We start from the raw sequence: 17,781 nt of genomic DNA, 5'->3' as shown, positions 1-17,781 counted from the left end.
TATTTCCTTCCATCCCTCTCCATGTGCACCACTAACAATTTCAATAAAGAAACTTTCTTACCCTCTCTCTCTTGCACACAATTTAACTAATTTTGAAATTCAAGGGGCAAATTGCACTCTAAGGCCCTGCTTTCTGAATATTTTATCTCAACAAGTCCTAAATTAGGCCAAGTTTGACAGGTTGGCCTTTTTCACCTCCTAAGATAGGAAATAGGATGTGATCTTCTAAGTGGGCATAAAGGGCACAAGCTGTACGCTTCAGTGGTTACCAAAGACATATGGGTAGTATGTTTTTAAATAAAAGTCTTCCACTTTTCATATTAAAAAAATCTCTACCAAAAACTTAATAAAATACCATTTCCGATATTTAATATAAGATTTTGTTTGATTTTTATTTTGATCCTAAATATAAAACCTCAATCTACTTTGTCTCTCATATTTATATTTTTTTTTCTAAAATAGTTCTTCCAACAAGATAGTTCTAACTAATAAATTTGAGTAGCAAGGATATTTTAGGAAAAATAACACATTTATTACAAATAATTAACTTAACTTCTTTTGTTAATCTCCTCAAATTAGTCAATTAACTCTTATAACTACAACCGAAGGTAGTAATCTATAAATAAATATTTCAATCAATCCCATTATTTGAAATACTTGGTTTCATGAATTCTCATTTGGATGACTCTCAATCCAATTGAACCAAGTGTTCTAGACATCTATCAATCCTTTTATTTTTGTTACGTTAATAATCAATTGTGCATTGTACCAAACTAGCTTGAGGACCTTTTTTTTTTTTAAAATGTGTATAGCTGCATAAAACAAAGCCACTGCCAGAAGGGAAATTTTGGTCTTCAAATATGCCACTAAGAGTACGACAAACATTAACGTTAATATAATAATTTAAAAAAAGACACAAAAGAAGATGCGCCAACAGATTACCCAACTATCCATGAGCCAGAAAAAGGACAAGCAACAATTATCTTTCTTTTCTCGACAGACAGGTTGCTTTGCCAGAATATATAGGACCTCACATTCACAGAAGCTTCATCACCACCATTTGCTTTCTCTGACCAGGCCAATACCACAAACCCACTTTAGTCTCTTTCTATTTTGCCTCTTTCTGAGAAATATGGGCAATGCAGCTTCCTGTACACCTTCCTTGATGACATCAAATGGGGGAATCAAGGTTTTATCCTTAGATGGGAGGCTAGAGTCCTACACAAGAGCGGTGAAGGCTGCAGAATTAATGCTTGAGAATCCTGGGCAGTTTGTCTGTGACTCTAGTTTCCTCAAAGTAGGCCATAGGATTCATGGGCTTCTGGCTGATGAAGAGCTTGAGAGGAAAAAGTTCTACTTTCTTCTTCCCATGGAGCTTCTTTACTCTGTTCTCACACATGAGGAGATAAGCTCTATGAATTATAAAGCTTCTAGGGCTCTCAAGCATGGAGGGTTTAACAATCTGGGCAAGATTTTTCCTGTCTGTATGTTTCCTTCTGAAGCAGAGAGATTGGAAGGTCATGACGATGATGATTATAAGGTGGTTTGCGAGGGAGAGAAGGCTGAGAAAAGAAGCTTTTCAAAGCAGGGATCCTGGAGACCTGCTTTGGAGACCATTGATGAAATTCCCTGAGGGGGTTTTAATGCACATTAAGTTTTTAGGTTTTGGTATTACTTGAACTTGGAAGTAGATATTCTTGATACATATATTGTAAGTTTATATTAGATTTGTATACATATAATACTTTTTTTCTGCAACCTCCATAGATTTGGAGTTTTTCATTCAGGAAAGTTGCAACGTTGGATCTGCACATTTCTGGGAAATCCCTCTGGATCTCAATATTTGTTGCATTTTCTTCTCTACATACACTCCCATTCTTACTGTATCTACACCGAAAAGTAAAAACAAGAAAGAAAGCTGCTTCCCTCCTTCTGTTGCCAATTGTTTTGAATCCAAACGCTTTCGAGAAGATGCTTGGTCATGTAGAAGCTTGTCGAAAGTTTATTTTATTTAGAAGTTTAAGCTATGAACTGAGATGCGATACCAGAAGCTTCACGAGAGGGTTTTAAAGAATGGAGGGCAGTAGTCACTTTGGAACCATTTAGAGGTCCAGTTCATCAGATTCTATTACACCAGTACAGATTCAAAAAGCAGTCAGCTTAAGTATTTTGGATCCTTTGACATTAAGGGTTGCTAATCTGGAGCTCTTATATTTAATAACTTAAAAGATATTGTATTAGAAGAGACAAGTCTTGCAAAATTTGGATCGCACCTAATACAATGAACTCATAAACTCAACTGTTTGCAGTGGTTTAGACACAGCAGAAACAGGACAGCCAGAAGTCCAAGTTCCTTTGAAGAACAATGGGAGGAAGATTTTTTTTTTTTTAAATTATGATGATGATGATGTAAGCAAAAGCAAATTTCGCAAATGATGTAAAATAAATAATGATGGAAAAATAAATACTACCTTCGGTCCTAATTATAAGACCCAGTTGACTAATTTGAAGGGATTAAGGAAAGAAGTTAAATTAGTTATTTGTAATAAGTATGTGTTGTCTTTTCTAAAATATCCTTACTAATCAGCTATATTGGCTACAACTACAATTATTAGAAAGATTACCTTGAAAAAAATGCATAAATATGAGAGATAAAGTGGATTGAGGTATTATATTTAGGGTCAAAATAAAAGCCAAATAGAGTCTTATATTAAAGATCGGTAATACTAAATATCAAGTTGATATATTTATTTATTTTTTGGCCATTTTCTAAGTTAAAAGATTGCAAGTGGAAGTCTTGTAGAATCTACTTGGAACGAGACTGTAAAATTGACTGAAAATTTTCTACAGCTTCTCGTCAACTCTGCTGTACTTAATTTATATCGGCTTTCTTAATATGAACGTAATGTCAAAATTATAGTCAATTTCCGAGTCACGAACTGCTATGCTTAAATATTTATTGTCTTGAAATGATAGTTAATTTATAACTTCATTACAAAAGGGGGAGCACAAGTTGCCGAAGAAAAGGAATTTTAACGTGTTGTGTGGATCTGGGAATAGGAAACTTTACAATTCATAATGTTCTCCAATTTTGGATCAAGAAAGAAGAAAAGAAAAGAAAGACTATGAATGTACAACTCGGAAGTTGTCCCCCACCTTGTTTGTTTCTTTCTGTGTAATCAAACAAAACACACAAGAGGAAGATGAGGACACATGAAGAAAGCCACATAACCTTATTTTTGAATGTTCAAATAAAGAGAAGCGACAAAAGAAATGCATAGCTTAAAGTTCGACAATGAAAACTACAAAACTATGAAGGAAATCAACTAAAGATATATAATTAAGGAACTTCATGACATATCATACTTTGACAGCAACTGCTCTGTCTATTACTAAATTTGAAAAATTGAAATTACAGTTCTTTTGAGTAAGAAAGAAAAGATGCTGTTCTAACCAATCCTTCAATTCCCTTTTTCCTGGAAAATTCATCAATCTTTTGTTTGAAGTTATACAGTGGGGGAGACAAATTTGTCCATGAACACACAGGACAAAATTCCATTTCCTGTAAGTGGGTTTGATTGATGCAACAATCAAAGGGATGCCCTAAAAACCATTTTTACATCAGTAATTGATTTGAATTTTGCCAAAAGGGACACATGATTAATGTCAATCACCCATTTGTAGATTGATTATAATATGGACCACTCCCAAATCAAAAAGGAAAAGAAGAAAGTAAAAGAGCCCAAAAGGCATCACCTTGCTTTTTGCCTGTAAACCAAAACCACAAGATGAAATGCACACTGAAAAATAATTTGATTACTAATTAGTCATCAATCACCATCATCCAAACAACCTCCAAAACAGTCACCATTTTCTTTTTCTTTTTTGTTTTTTTAATTGATTGAAAATTCAAAACTCGGAGCTTTATCCTTCCTATCCATTATGCCCCGCCGCTACAGATCCCGGTGAGTGAAACCGGGAATCTATTGCAAAGACTTCCTGCCGTGGAAGCTCCGTCGTCGACGTCGGTGGCCGGTGGGAGAACTCTACCGTTCGCGAATAACACTCGACCACTATTCCTCTGCTGACCCATGACCATTCCTTCGAGCTCGGCCGCCGTACCGTAAAACTCGCCGTCTCCGAATCTCCGTTCCACCTCAAGAAAGTCGCCGAGCGAAGCTGCCGGCCTCGCGTCGCCGTCCCTGCACAGGCTCCACCATCTCCTTCGCCTTTCTGCTACGACAGCCGCCGCGTCCACCGCCTTTGCTCTCATGTTTTTCTTATTAGGCTTGATGCCTCTCCTGGAGCCGCCTAACGGTGCGGCGGATCCAGCGGTGGCGGAATGCGGGTCTCGGTGCTGAGATGGGGCTCTGAATGTGATGGCCGGGAAGCTCACTCCCATCAAAGTACCCAAAGTAGTGCTTCTATCATGGAAAAATGACCCCGTGGACTGTACACAGCGAAAAGAAGATCAAATCATAAATTCAAGAGAAGGACAAAGTGGGGAAATCAGGAAAGTGAGATCGACTTACCTCAGTGTCAAGATCGGAGGAGGAAACGGACGAGATGGTCGGTGAAGATGGTGCAGGCATCAATTCAGTAGCTGGATCTAGCATTTTTGCGTATGGTTGAGAGATCAAACAGGATTGCTCGTGAGGTTTTTGAAGAAGAAAGAAGTAGGGACTGTGAGTTTTGTGATTGAGGCAAACTTTATTATGGCCTGCAAGAGAGGAGGAAGTAAGGAACAGAGAGAACGAGAGATGATTGTGTTTGAATTCATGCTAACCAGCTGGGTAAAATGATGTCAAAAAATAACATGTGCAGATTTTTTTTCCAAAAAAAAATAAAAAGAAAATGTGTAAAGCTACAGTTTACCTTTTTTTCCCTAAAAATATTTCATACACACCTCACTCCTAATTATAAGAATTAGGTAATTAATTTGTAATGATTAAAAATTAAAATTCTTATAAACATCATTTTTAATCTTTTGCATTTGAAACCTCTTAATATAATAATAATATATATAATCAATAGAGTCTGATCCAAAAAGTTAGAGATACCTTTAAAAAATTTATAAGTCTAGAATTAAGATTTTATATTTAGAATCAAAATAAATTATTTAGATAACTTTTAGATTAAGAATCCAAGTAAATATTTCTGTAAAATAATGTATGTTATTGATAATACTTCAGAAAAATAATTTACTTTTAACAGGTGTTAGGCTTTGTTTGAAATTTACTCCGTTAATGAAATGGGATGAAAATTTAAAAAGGCTCTCCCAAATTAAGTAAGGAATCACTAAAGTTGGATTTTGATGTAAGAGGTGTCAAAAAAAAAAATGATGTAAGAGAGCCATCATGGTTAAGCATCTTGTTGAGTATATAATATCATAGCCTTAGATTACTTTACCTTAATTTAGAGATCTCTATCATTCCTAATTCTTTTCAAATTCCAATGAATTGTATTAAAAGGTCCGCATCTTGATTATATCAGATTCTGTTGTTGCAAAAATAGTAAATGTAATGTTTAGATAGTATATTTTAAATTTATTATTTTTATTATAAATTATTGTTATTTAGTACTATTTATTAATAGCTAGAATATTGTTTTTATTATAAAAATTTATATTTAAACCAATTTTTGTGAGCCTTTAAAAAGATTAGAGGGGTACTTAAAATCTCTAGATACGGTTGAACCTCATTTTTCTGGGCTGTTATCATTTTAGACTTTGAATAACATAAGCATTGCTTACAGGCCGTCTGTAACTTGTAATGCTCTGGAGGGGATTAGTTTGATTTAATTGGATTATTAAGTTGCCAAATAAATAAAATAATTACCAAAAGATTAAAACGTAGTTTTCTGTATGGGTGTAAGGACGATAAGTCCATATAATTGGAAAAATGAAGGAAATTGCGTGTGAATTAAGACAGTTAAAAGAGGATAAATCTTAAGAGTTAACCTTCCAATCTTAAAAGATAAGCATGATTGGGTTAGGATAATATAGCCTTTATTTCCACATGATCTTTTTCAGGCTCGTCCTATCGAGTCATGAGACTTGCTATTTTATTATGGGCATCCCTTGGCCAATTTTTTAAAGATATTGTTTTTAAAAAAATAAGAAAAAGATCAAAGATACCCTTAAAATTTTAAAATATCAATTCAATATCCCAAAATGCCTGATCATGTAAAGTTTTTACGAACTAGTTCACAATTGAATTTTATAGTAGAACTACCTAAATGCCCTAATTTAAAACCGAAAAAACAAAAAAAAGGGAGTGATGTCAAGTTATTAACAATTTAACAAATAACAACACCACCAATCATTCTCTCATTAGATGGGATCAGCTATATGGATTATACGATATCATTATATTCTATCAACAATCAAGCCTTTTAATTAGATAGATTATTAACTCTGTCCACGCTCTAGAGCTAATTCCATGCTCAGATGAATAAGGAGGGGTGCTTTAGACCCTCAACAGCAAATGTAAAATGCTGTCAAATTTATATAGACATGAAATTTAACAAATAAACAATTTTAATTGAAAAAATTGAAGGGAAAAAAAAGCCATGAAAATTGAGAACAGCAAACCAAGTATTTTGCTAAAATTATGTTGTTGTTTGCAATTCGATTATTGTTAAAGCTCATACATACAGTCCCTTTTTGTTTTTTCAATTTTTCCATTTTAATTTATTACAACAATAATTAAGATAATGATATCTAATTTTACAAAAATTTCTTCTTTTTAATTATAGGCATTATGACTGTCGATCAAAAAAATTATAGGTATCATGACATGCTTGGTGAATAAAATGCTGCTATAATGATATGTCAATTATGGGTCCAGTGAGAATGAAGCAATGAAGAATGAATGCCCTCAAAATTTTAATTAAAGGCAAAGATTGATTGAGAGCAGATGAGCTATCCCACATGATGTAATGTCGTAACCAAATACAATTATAGTATGGGTAGATGGGGCAAAATGCGAGATGGAAAGTGGGGAAAGGTTGGAATACGTGAGGCAATCATTTGGATGACTTAAGGATTTTAAAATCAATTTTATTGTTAAATTAGTAAAAATAATTTCTTACACAACTACTCAACCCTTTTTTTTTTGGGGTTATTTTTCAAAAGCAGCTATCTATTTATTTTAACATGTTCTTTTTATAAGATAGTTTTTGGAGCATGCATGATCTTATATATAAGATATACTTAAAGAATGTCTGAAGTTTTAACCGATTTTTTCTTTTTAAATATTGGCACCCTTTGATAGTTCCATTACATATTGTATTGCTATTACCTACTTTTTTTTTATACTTACTCATTTTTCTTCTTCTTCTCTTTCTATAAATAATAATATTTTTTAAAAAAGTAAAATATATGTGCAACATATTTATTGTCTTTAATCAAATTTAATTAATTTTTAATCTGTATAATTCGCTTATTTGTGTCTTATATTACCTCCGGTCTTAATTATAAGAGCTAGTTGACTAATTTGATGAGACTAGAGAAAGAAGTTAAGTTAGTTATTTGTAATAAATATATGTTATCTTTCCTAAAATATCTTTACTAATCAAGTATATTGGTTAGAACTATCATTGTTAGAAGGATTATCTTGAAAAAAAATACATAAATATGAAAGACAAAGTAAATTGGGGTCTTATATTTAGGATCAAAATAAAAGTCAAACAAGGTCTTATATTAAAGATCGGAGATAGTATATACAGTGGAGTGAATATTTCGTATTATTAGACCGAATTAAAACATTATTTGATTCAACTGCAACAATTATTCAAAATTTATAATCTTATTTAAGAAACACCAAATCTTTTTCTCTTGATCCAATCTCTACTGATATTTCCCCCGTTATTTAAATATCTCATACTTTCTTGGGAATTCAAATAAAGAATGGGAATTGATTTATTGCTAAGAACTCACATGGCTACAATTTTAATAAAAAGGAAGCTTAGTGTCCCTGAATCATGCTATTTTTTCACTTGGAACATAAGGAATCTTGTCAGGCAACAACATTGTACCTTAATGTTCACCTAATTGAGAAGTCTTGGAATTCTGTGAATTGGATACTGTGTTATCAACCTAAAAGGTGCAAATTACATCTAAAGTAAAGAAACTAACAGTGCACTTAATTGGTCATGCTTGCTTTTAGGTACGCTTGTGGGACTTGTGGGCTCTCTCTAACTTTACAGTTCATGGTGGCTATGCAAATTCATGTGAAAAAGTTTCAACCACGAAGAGCAGTCATTCATGTCCAATAGAAAGTTCAAAGTTCACTATTTCCTCAATTAAATCACTAGAGATGATGGTACTGTTCTTAGAGGAAAAAAGCCAACTTTGAGAATGTTTTGAAGTTCATAGCTCAAAATTAAACAAAAAAGGACTTTATATATGTGTGTGTCTGTGTGTATCTTTTTAAGTAAACTTGATGAGTTTGAGAACTATGGATGAAAGGGGCCGGGCGGGAAGATTTTTTTTTTTTTAACAATTCAGGATTTAATGCATACAAATTAATCAAAAGCTGGAATAATAAATGAGTCTCTTGCCCTAAAAAGTTTAAAGACAACAGAAAACCCAGAGGCTAAAAGTATTCAACCTCCAAGTGAAGTAATTAGCTTAAAATTAGATGCTTGGTTTTTCCCCCCTCTATCATGCTTCACTACAATTTTGAAACGTTCAAATTAATTTTTATTGGTCCAAATTAATGTATATTTTTTAAAAAATGATTAAATCTATCTGTTGTCAAATTCCATTTAATAGTCATGATAAGTAATTGAAATGATCTACCACTCTATTCTTATTATAAGTTACTTGTATTCTAAACCCGCAAATCAAGAAATATATTAAATTAACTAGTTTTTTTTTTCATATTTATCTTTAGTAAAAGTTGAGAGAGAGAGAGAATGGGAGGGGATGGATTGCATAGGAAATGAAAAGCTGAGAGAGAGATGGAGAGATTAATTAATTTTTTATTAAATTAATAGGGGTAAAATTAGAAAAAGATCATTAATTATACTACAAATGATTTATATTTTGAAGGGAAAACCATATTAGAGGTACCTATACTTTCTCTCAATTTTCAATTTGGTACCTATGTGTTTTTTTGTTCTTAATTAAATCTTTAATTTTGCTCTATTAATATCATTAATCCTTATGTAAAGACTAAAAATATCAATAAAATAAAGTTATAAGAGCTAATGTTGCTAAAAAGATAAAATTAAATGTTTAATTAAAGGGAAAAAAACACATAGGTACCAATTAAAAATTGAGAGAAAGTATAGGTACCTCCAATATAGTTTTCCCTATTTTGAAACAAATTTTGGAGATACAAGTGACCTATAATAAGTAATAGAGTGGTATCTACTTCTAAGGGGGTGTTTGGATACCTTGAAAAGTGCTTCTCAAAAATACTTTTTTGCAAATCGAGATAAATTCTTTCACATTTTATCTCGTAAACTGTAAAATCATTTCTGAAACCATGATATGGTTTCATCCAAACACCCCTAAAAGTAGTTTTTCTTAAGAGAAAAAAAAAAAAAAAAGCACCTTGTTTTGTTCTTGAAGTTGATTCCTTCGCCAAGTGTATCAGAACATGCCGCCTGATGGTCCCAAGGAAAGAACACCAATTGCGTGTGTGAGATGGCTGACCTGAGAGCTGCCAAGTGCTATACGTGAGCCAGATAAAAAAATAATATATATATATATTTGGATGAAAATCAAATTTTAATTTTAAAAATAATTTTACGAAATTTGAAATAGAGTTTTATCCAAATTTATTTAAAATTTCTTTTTTAAAATACTTTTAAAACATCTCAAGCACCCATACAAAAAATGGGGAATGTAACTGTAAAATATTTTTGCAGGAAACAGTTTTATATTTTTTAATTTATTGATCTCGAAACGATATTATTTTGACTTTTTTTAAAGAATAATTTATCATATTTATACTTCAAAAACTATTTTATTAAATTTTATATAGTTTACATATGAATATTTTATTTACTTGTAAATTAATATCTTTTTACTTGAATATTATTCTTTGTAGGATTACATATAAATATTTTTATGTATTTTAATGAGATTATATTATTTTAATTATGATTCTAGTTCAGCCACACCCAAATGACATTTGAGTTACAATTTTTTTAAAAATAAAAGGGCAACTTAAGAGAGGTTTCATGGTATTGGCTATTTGGCTATCATCAAGATTTCTTTTTTTTTTTTTTTTGGGTTTTTGGGAATACAATCATCAAGAATTTTAGTACATCGGTTGATGCTATCTTGCAGAAAGAGATTGCTTCAATGAGGAATTGAGGCGTCTTCGCTTGACCATACGTTAGTACTGAGTACTGAATTGGAGCGCTGCAGTTTCAGGCTTTGGTCTGTGGATATTAAATCAATTGCGTAAATGCCTAGCATTGCTAAAACATGTCACCTTCCCTGCTGACACAAGAAAAATAATAGGAAAAATTGTAATAAAATCTCAAAAAAAATTATAAAATAAATCACAAAAAATATAATTTTTTATTCTAAAACTTGTTATTACAAACTATTTAAATGGTTATTGAAACTTTTTAATAATTATTTCTTTTTTCAAATCTCATTGTAATTCTCCGAGCACAACAAGGACTTGTCTGGATTTCTTGTTTTATATTCACACCTTTTTTTTCTGTGAATTGCTTAAAGAAGGCACGAGTTTGTAGAAAGCTTCGTTCATGTGGACCTTTCACCCTTCTGACTGTCTGTTAATTTTTTTTATTGTGTTATTGGATTTCTGTTTTTATTGTTCTAAATTATTTGGGTAATTTGAGTTTTACTCAAATTTTTCTGATGTGATGTGCCCACATTTTAATGCACTCATTTTACATTGTGAGTAAATTGACTTTTAATCATTTTTTTGGGTGATCAATAATGATGTTTTATGAATCCAGGAAATTCTTCAAGAGCTCCTGTATAGAAATCAAGTCATCGTTTTATATATAATTACTTTTTTGGGGGATATGTTTATGCACTCGCTTATAATCATGGTTTCAATAATTTTACTGTGGCTGTAGGTCCCAACTCCTGTGCTTCACGCGGTTTCATAATTTAAATGCACAAACAAAAGGAAAATTTATTCTAACTAGAAGTTATTTATGTCAAGGGACTGTAAATTTCTAAAATTACTCTGAAGTGGTAAGGTCCTGGTACTCTGCAAAAGTAAATAAATAAATTGTGATTGTTAAATTGTCCTAACTGTTACTGCTAAATTTATGATATCTGACTAGTGGTAAATTTTCGTACAAGGATTATAAATTTGCGTCCTTCAAGTGTTAAATTCTATAAATCGTTTTTGCCGAAGAATTTACAAATTTAAATACATATTATATTAATTTACTATTCAGAGACTTGCTTCGTTTCCTTTGCATTAAAAAAAAAAAAAGGCAATCCAACCATCACTTTTTTTGTTTTGCAGAGAACGACCTCTTTCAGAATAATTTCAGAAATTTGCAATGTCCTAGAAAAACTTGTGATTTTGGTCCTATAGCATAATTTTGCCTAAATAAAATCATTTAGTTATCTATTATAGGGAGTTACTCTTAATTTATTATAATTGACGTGATTGTTAAACTTTTTTAGTAATTGATTCGATTCTTAAAATTTTTATGTGATTTAATGTAGAATCATTGGAGAAGGTTTTCCTACGGTTGTGAAAATTACTTTTTACCCTACAATTATTAACATCCTAAAAATGTAATCATATTGGATGATGATCTAAGTATTAAAAATTAACATTAAAATGCCCTATTGTTAATTTGATATTCTTCCTTAACCCTATGACTCTCCACAAAGAGTGCTGAGGAAAATAGTAAGTAAAAGCTTAAATTAAAGGGCGAATTTCAAGAGATTTCCAATTTGGAAAAAGGGAACTCCATTATATCTTTGGAAGTATTAAAATATTTAAACTAAACTACATTAAATCTGGATGTCCAATTTTAATTTGTACGGTTCAGATTTAGGACTCAATCAGCCAAACTGAATCCCATGTCTTTTGATCAACAAAGTAGTAATACACAGATTTTTCATTCTTCCAGTGATCATACACAAGCAAGCACCGGAAAAATTGATACTTTGCCCCTGAATTGATGACCATAATCCATCTTCTGAAAGCAATCGGTGAAGCTATAAAGTAAATGCAATTTCCCAGCACACCTATCGTATGACCAAAATGATGCCAATGTCAATATGACTCTCAAAATCAAAATCCTTTCATCTCCTGTGCACCCTAAGTAAATTTCAAACCTAGCCTAACAAAATGATGCAAAAGACATTAACTAGGAGACATGGAATGGATAAAATTATTCCACATTTCAGCTGCAATAGAGTCCCTTAACTGCGCAGCAAGTTCAAGTTGCTCTGCATCAAAAGTGTCTTCCAGAGACTGCATATCAATATCTGACTTTGGTTGTTCAACCTCTATTGGGGGTAGTGATTCTTCCATTTGAAGTGAAACATTCTGTTCATACATTTTGAAAAGCCAATCATCTGGTTTCTCCATGCGGATATAATTGTGTAACGCGCATGCTGCCACTACCAGCTTTACTTGCGTTTGCAATGGGTAGGGAGGAACCGCCATCAATATAGGAAATCGTGCCTTTAATACCTCGAAAGCTCGATCAGTAGCATTTCGTAACAATGAGTGTCTTAGATTGAACAATTCTCTTTCATCCTGTGGGTGATAACCGCTGGGAAACTCCCTAGAGTGGTAGGGAATATCTGAGTAAGGAGCAACAAAGCCTGGCACGTTTGGATACTTGTCGTCTACAAGGTAGAATTTGCCTGTATCATGATAACCTTCACTTATTTCTAGCATGCGAAGTAAAAACCATTAGCCATAAAGAAATCACATGAACAAAACCTCTTCTACCCAGAATACGAGTATAACAGTTGACTATTCAAATTGGCAAGAGATAAGATTCCATTATGTCATTATAGCCAGCATCACTACCTAAATCATGTCAACATTTTAAAGACAATTTTACCTTCAGGGACCTGTAACCTATTCCGCCTTGTGATTGTTGAATTAAAAACTTGCAAATCAGAAGCAGATCCTTCCCAGCCAGCCAAAACATAATGGAACTTGAGGTCAAACGAGCAAGCTGCCAGAACATGTTGTGAAAGTAAACCATTCTTATTGCGGAAAGGTCCATGCTCATCTACACCAACCATCACCGGCATGTGTATACCATCAACTGCTCCCACACAATCCTATTTTAAAAAATATTCAAAAAGTGATATTGGATCATCACGAAGCAAGGTCAATTCAGTAAAAGAAATCATACCTTAAAATATGGGTAGAACCTAGGATCTTCAACAATTTCTGAAGGAACCTCAGAGCCTGGAGGCTTAAAAAAATCGAGCGAAATTGACATTATTGCATTCAAAACATTGTTGAAGTGACGACTGATGGTTTCTCCAGAATAACGGAATAGCTCTTGAACAGCCCGAGTCCTCAGATTATGACCAACTATAAACATAAATATGGCCAGTTGCTCCTCAATTTTGATTCGATTTGTGTGACGCAGTAAGCCCTTGGCTTGCAAAATATCACACAACTTGTAAAAAACATGCTTATCCATGCGAAAGTTTTCCATACAGCGTTGATTATGACCATTAAGTACTTCATCTACAAATTTTGCACCATTAGATGCTAAACGGCTCAATTCCAAGGGTATAGCATGAGCCCCAGAAACAGCATCTTTTTCTTCTTCAGAACTCTCCATCAAGTTACTGAGACAGGCATCAATAATCAACATACATGACATATCAGTGCAAAGAAATATGGAAACAACAGCTCCTTCTCTGTGTGAAATAAAAATAATAAAAAAGAACAATGACACAACCGGATCACATTAAAAAATTGTACATTATGTATACAAGACAAAGTTTGTCTATCGTCAGAATAACTCTTTTAAATTGAGACTCTATATCCAAGTTAATCAAAGGCGTATTTATGTAAATTCATGACCATTTAAAGCTTTGATCGATTATAACAAAAATATCTTACATTCAAATTTGCTGATGCTTGACAAGTTCCGTATTATATTAGACGAGATTCACTGCATTTACCCACTAGCAACTCCCTACTCTTGTGCCCGAAAGATTAAAAACTGAAAATTAGATTACTCAGCATGAACATTTATTTTTTAACACTGATATACACAAATCATACACTAAGATGTAGCGTAAGTTTTTATTTCCATCAGAACTAAAAAAAGCAAAAAGAAAGACAAAGCATGGAGATATAAATTTCCCGAAAGGAATGTAGAAGCTAGTATAAAAGGTTAAAAGATTTTCCACCAAAAAAAAAAAATAAAAGGTGAAAATATTTTACATTCTAAACAATGTATCTTTTAGAAACCACATGCAAAAAGATTACTAAACGAGTTGTAACCAAAATTTAAGCATCACAGTTAAAAGACAACGCAGGAAACTTAAAACAGCTTAAACTCCAATGAAATCAAGTTTCCATTAAGTAACATATAGATAAAATAGCTACAAGATGAAATTTAAGATATTGGAGATTCCAACATGATAAGCACACTAAATCAACCAAACTTTAGGCATAATTAAGGTGATAACGTTACAATAGAACATAAAAAGTCTTTCTGATTATAACCTACACTATTCTTATTTCATGTCATTATCATTACCTTCCTAATTAATATATGATCCTCACTTAGTCACTAGGGACAACCTGACAGGCAAAGTTCCTTTCACCATCATTCTTCTCACTTTTCTTTTCATCATATACATACAATAGAACATGAGTCTAATATATCATTTTGAAGCCCACAAACAGGATCAAATGAAAACAAGTGCACAAGTTGAAGGACATATTTGGAGGTCGATGGATTAATTAGTGTAGTAGTATCAATGGTTCAAGCTTCAAGTTGTTTCATAGAGATTGGAACACTAGGATTTGTCAGTTCGAGGATCAAGTTTTCCATGATTTAGGAGATATCATATTATTATGTTAATTAGTTCTGAAAATGTCACTTCAAGAACAAAAAAGGGGGAAAACTACAAATTCTGTCAAAGGTGTTCCTAAAATCCAACTAGTTAACTTGATGGTATCGGAAGAGAGATTACATTACAGTGTAATGGGGTATCATAGTTTTCCCAAGTCATAAAATACTTTTCTCTTATGAAGAGATTTTACAATTGCAATTTTGTAAAAGATAAAACATTGTCCTGTTCCTTTTGTTCTAATCAGTAATACTCACAAGAGAAGTAAACAAAAATCTGTAACTTTATGTTTGTGTTGCTGCTAAATCACATGGTTTCCTCTCCACAACGTATGGATTTACATAAAAAGAAGAAGCAAACTAGCTTCTAGTATGGTGATGAGGATTAAGCACATATATTGTTTCAAATCGCAGCAGCCAAATGCGGTTTTGTTACACGCACGATAGTTGCAAGCATTGAGATGATTCCGTGAAACACATTCAGTTCAGACTAATAACTAATTCTACTTATTAACAATAGCAATGAGTAACTCATTAATCTGCAAGCAGAATCGATCACAGTCATACCTAACTTTGCAAAATTTTCGAACCCTAGCTAAAACCTTCGTGCAACGCGACACCTTCTTCGTCGGAACGGCTCACTTGCGCGGAATGGCTCCTGGTGTCGCAGTGCCTCTGTCGAAGGGTCTCCGTCGTAAGGAGACGAGCCTTCCAAGTGGATTCTCCTTTTCTGTATCTGATACGAGGTTGGGTACACCAGGCAGGGATAGTTTGGTCTTTTCATCTTTTCAACATTCTCCGTTTTCGGAAAAAACAGAAGTATATGCTAACAAATTAAGTATTCCCGGGCTTGGACGGAAAAAAAAGAGGGAGTATTCCCAGGTGCCGCTGCAATGGTGCTGCATGTCTCTCGTGCTTCACTCTTGCCTCATCCTGAGTCGGTGGTCGCTCTTCTGGTCGGCGTCTCACCCACAACGAGCCTCGTCTGTAACTCTCGCTCTTTAATAGCCTGAAATGGAGAGTTGGTGGTGGCTCCTCAATCCCACTCAGCTACCCCTTATGGTGGCCCATGCAGGAAGATTTCTGCAACGCAAATTAATCTTCAATATGTTGCTGACCTATTAGTGTATGTTCCTTCTAACTGGAGCCCCCTGCAGTGGAATGCTTCTTTAATTCATGAATTTTATTCCTCTGCTGCGGTTGAATCTATCCTAAAAGTCCCTATATCCCTTACTAATATCCCGAAACATTTATGCTGGGAAGGTAATGCCTCTGGTTCATATGAGGTTAAAGATGGATTCAAGGCATGCTTTCTTAACTTCTCTTCCTCCACCAGAACCTTGGATCCTTTTTGGAAATTTTTGCTGTCCATATCTCTGCCCTGCAAGCAATTGCTCTTAATATGGAAGCTATTTCATCAAGCTCTTCCCACACGAGACATTCTTATCAACCATTGTCTTAACGTCTCTGGGCAGTGTCTTTTTGGCTGTCAGCAAGATGAATCCTTGGAGCATTTGATCATTCATTGCCCATATGCTCGTTCATCATGGTTGGGTGTTTTCAATTAAACTTCCTGATAGCAATCTTTCTGGTTTTCTTTCTTTCCCTTTTTTTGTTTGTTTGTTTGTTTGTTTTTGCTATGGTTGAAAAATACTTTATATCAGCTGTATAAGGATGGGCACGCTTATCTCTTACTAGGAATTATTGTTTTTTTCCAAACTCTTTCGCACAAAAGGAATATTGCTCTACATCAGGGAAAGGTGTGGCCCCCTCATTTAGTCGTTCATGAAGTTCCTAGTTCTTTATCCCTCTTGACTCCAGCTTTTTCTGATAATAATTGTAAGCCAAACGGCTAAATCCTCCTATCATAACTGCACCTAAGCCAAATGAAAATGGTTGGTTCATCATCCTTTATAAGAGTAAATATAACAGGAATATTATTATCTACTATCATGTACTATTGTGCTTTCAAGGTTCGCTGTTGCACCATTTCTCATGAAGATGACTGGATGTAATATCTTTATTCTCAGAGCTACTCTTTATATTCTCCGTTGAACTTATTAGTTCCCATTTTCATTGTACTATGTTTCCCACCTCAGGAACTTTTAGTTTTATTAATACTACCTCCTGTCCCAAATACCAGAGGCAGTATCATTTTTTTTTTTTGGTAAGAAAGAAGGCCAAAGGCCTAAAGGAAAACTACATCAACTGAGTTTAACACCCGAACAATCATTTTGAAAACACTCATTCAGTTGCTCCGGACAACTGTTGGCGGCAGCAAAGGAGGAACAGCAAATCCGGTTCGAGTCGCGTCATAAGGACACTGTCCTTGAGAGATATTCCGCAACCCCTCAGTGTAACAGGCAGCGGCACTCCCCAGGATCAAACGAACCCTTCCTGCGAAGCAAGGTAGCAGAACAGCGAAAGCAACTGTAACAAGGAACACAGCGGGAGAGAAGAGGAAGAGGACGGAGCAGTGTATATTTCACGCTGTCTGGACAATCCCTTATATAGGCGCGGATGGCCACATCACCGGAAGACGCATCCCTCTATTTCGCCAAGCGAGTACGACGAAAGCAACGCAAGGTTCCGTTGGAGACGGAACAACACGAACGTTGGTGCACACAACGTTCGTTTACATTTTCAAGGAATAGTAAACATGCACAAACACTCTTGTTTTTTTTTCAAGGAATACCTTTTAATTGCGAACCACCGATTTCATTTTTAACATTTTCCACAAAATTCAATCTATGCCTT

The 17,781-nt window shown here is 33.8% G+C and overlaps 3 protein-coding genes across 4 annotated transcripts; 1 reads left to right on the top strand and 2 right to left on the bottom strand.

The window, feature by feature from the left end:
• The first annotated feature begins 1,047 nt into the window (after positions 1–1,047).
• LOC114739300 (uncharacterized) lies at positions 1,048–1,887 on the top strand. The gene has a single exon (XM_028927352.1). The coding sequence runs from the start codon at positions 1,133–1,135 to the stop codon at positions 1,631–1,633; it is 501 nt and encodes a 166-aa protein (XP_028783185.1). The 5' UTR covers positions 1,048–1,132; the 3' UTR covers positions 1,634–1,887.
• Positions 1,888–3,889: 2,002 nt separating this feature from the next.
• LOC114739298 (uncharacterized protein At3g17950-like) lies at positions 3,890–4,755 on the bottom strand. Its single transcript, XM_028927350.1, has 2 exons — positions 4,533–4,755; positions 3,890–4,450 (listed from the first exon to the last, which is right to left on the bottom strand). Exons 1-2 carry the CDS (start codon positions 4,614–4,616, stop codon positions 3,941–3,943), a joined length of 594 nt encoding a protein of 197 aa, XP_028783183.1. The 5' UTR covers positions 4,617–4,755; the 3' UTR covers positions 3,890–3,940.
• Positions 4,756–12,221: 7,466 nt separating this feature from the next.
• LOC114739297 (uncharacterized) lies at positions 12,222–15,721 on the bottom strand. 2 transcript variants are annotated; one of them, XM_028927349.1, is made up of 5 exons: positions 15,592–15,721; positions 14,064–14,151; positions 13,339–13,786; positions 13,039–13,264; positions 12,222–12,862 (listed from the first exon to the last, which is right to left on the bottom strand). In XM_028927349.1, exons 3-5 carry the CDS (start codon positions 13,777–13,779, stop codon positions 12,327–12,329), a joined length of 1,203 nt encoding a protein of 400 aa, XP_028783182.1. In that variant the 5' UTR covers positions 13,780–13,786; positions 14,064–14,151; positions 15,592–15,721; the 3' UTR covers positions 12,222–12,326. The 2 variants fall into 2 exon arrangements, with proteins under 2 accessions (XP_028783182.1, XP_028783181.1); XM_028927348.1 differs by lacking the exons at positions 14,064–14,151; positions 15,592–15,721 and having other exon boundaries at positions 12,222–12,835; positions 13,339–13,887.
• Positions 15,722–17,781: the final 2,060 nt, after the last annotated feature.

The sequence above is a fragment of the Neltuma alba genome, unplaced genomic scaffold (assembly GCF_004799145.2).
Source record: "Neltuma alba isolate B1F8T4 unplaced genomic scaffold, ASM479914v2 tig00013870_pilon, whole genome shotgun sequence".
In the NCBI taxonomy this organism is placed as follows: domain Eukaryota; kingdom Viridiplantae; phylum Streptophyta; class Magnoliopsida; order Fabales; family Fabaceae; genus Neltuma; species Neltuma alba.
Note: the sequence above shows the minus strand (reverse complement) of the source record. Positions and strands in the feature narration are given on the sequence as shown.

What these genes read in the sequence shown, in the direction of transcription:
- LOC114739300 (XM_028927352.1), top strand. Translation starts at nt 1,133, where the DNA reads ATGGGCAATGCAGCTTCCTGTACACCTTCCTTGATGACATCAAATGGG.
- LOC114739298 (XM_028927350.1), bottom strand. Translation starts at nt 4,616, where the DNA reads ATGCTAGATCCAGCTACTGAATTGATGCCTGCACCATCTTCACCGACC. An exon ending in CCTCCGATCTTGACACTGAG is followed by an intron (nt 4,451 to 4,532) that starts GTAAGTCGATCT and finishes CGCTGTGTACAG; the next exon opens with TCCACGGGGTCATTTTTCCA.
- LOC114739297 (XM_028927348.1), bottom strand. Translation starts at nt 13,821, where the DNA reads ATGTCATGTATGTTGATTATTGATGCCTGTCTCAGTAACTTGATGGAG. An exon ending in GGTTCTACCCATATTTTAAG is followed by an intron (nt 13,265 to 13,338) that starts GTATGATTTCTT and finishes TTTTTAAAATAG; the next exon opens with GATTGTGTGGGAGCAGTTGA. An exon ending in TAGGTTACAGGTCCCTGAAG is followed by an intron (nt 12,836 to 13,038) that starts GTAAAATTGTCT and finishes ATCATGATACAG; the next exon opens with GCAAATTCTACCTTGTAGAC.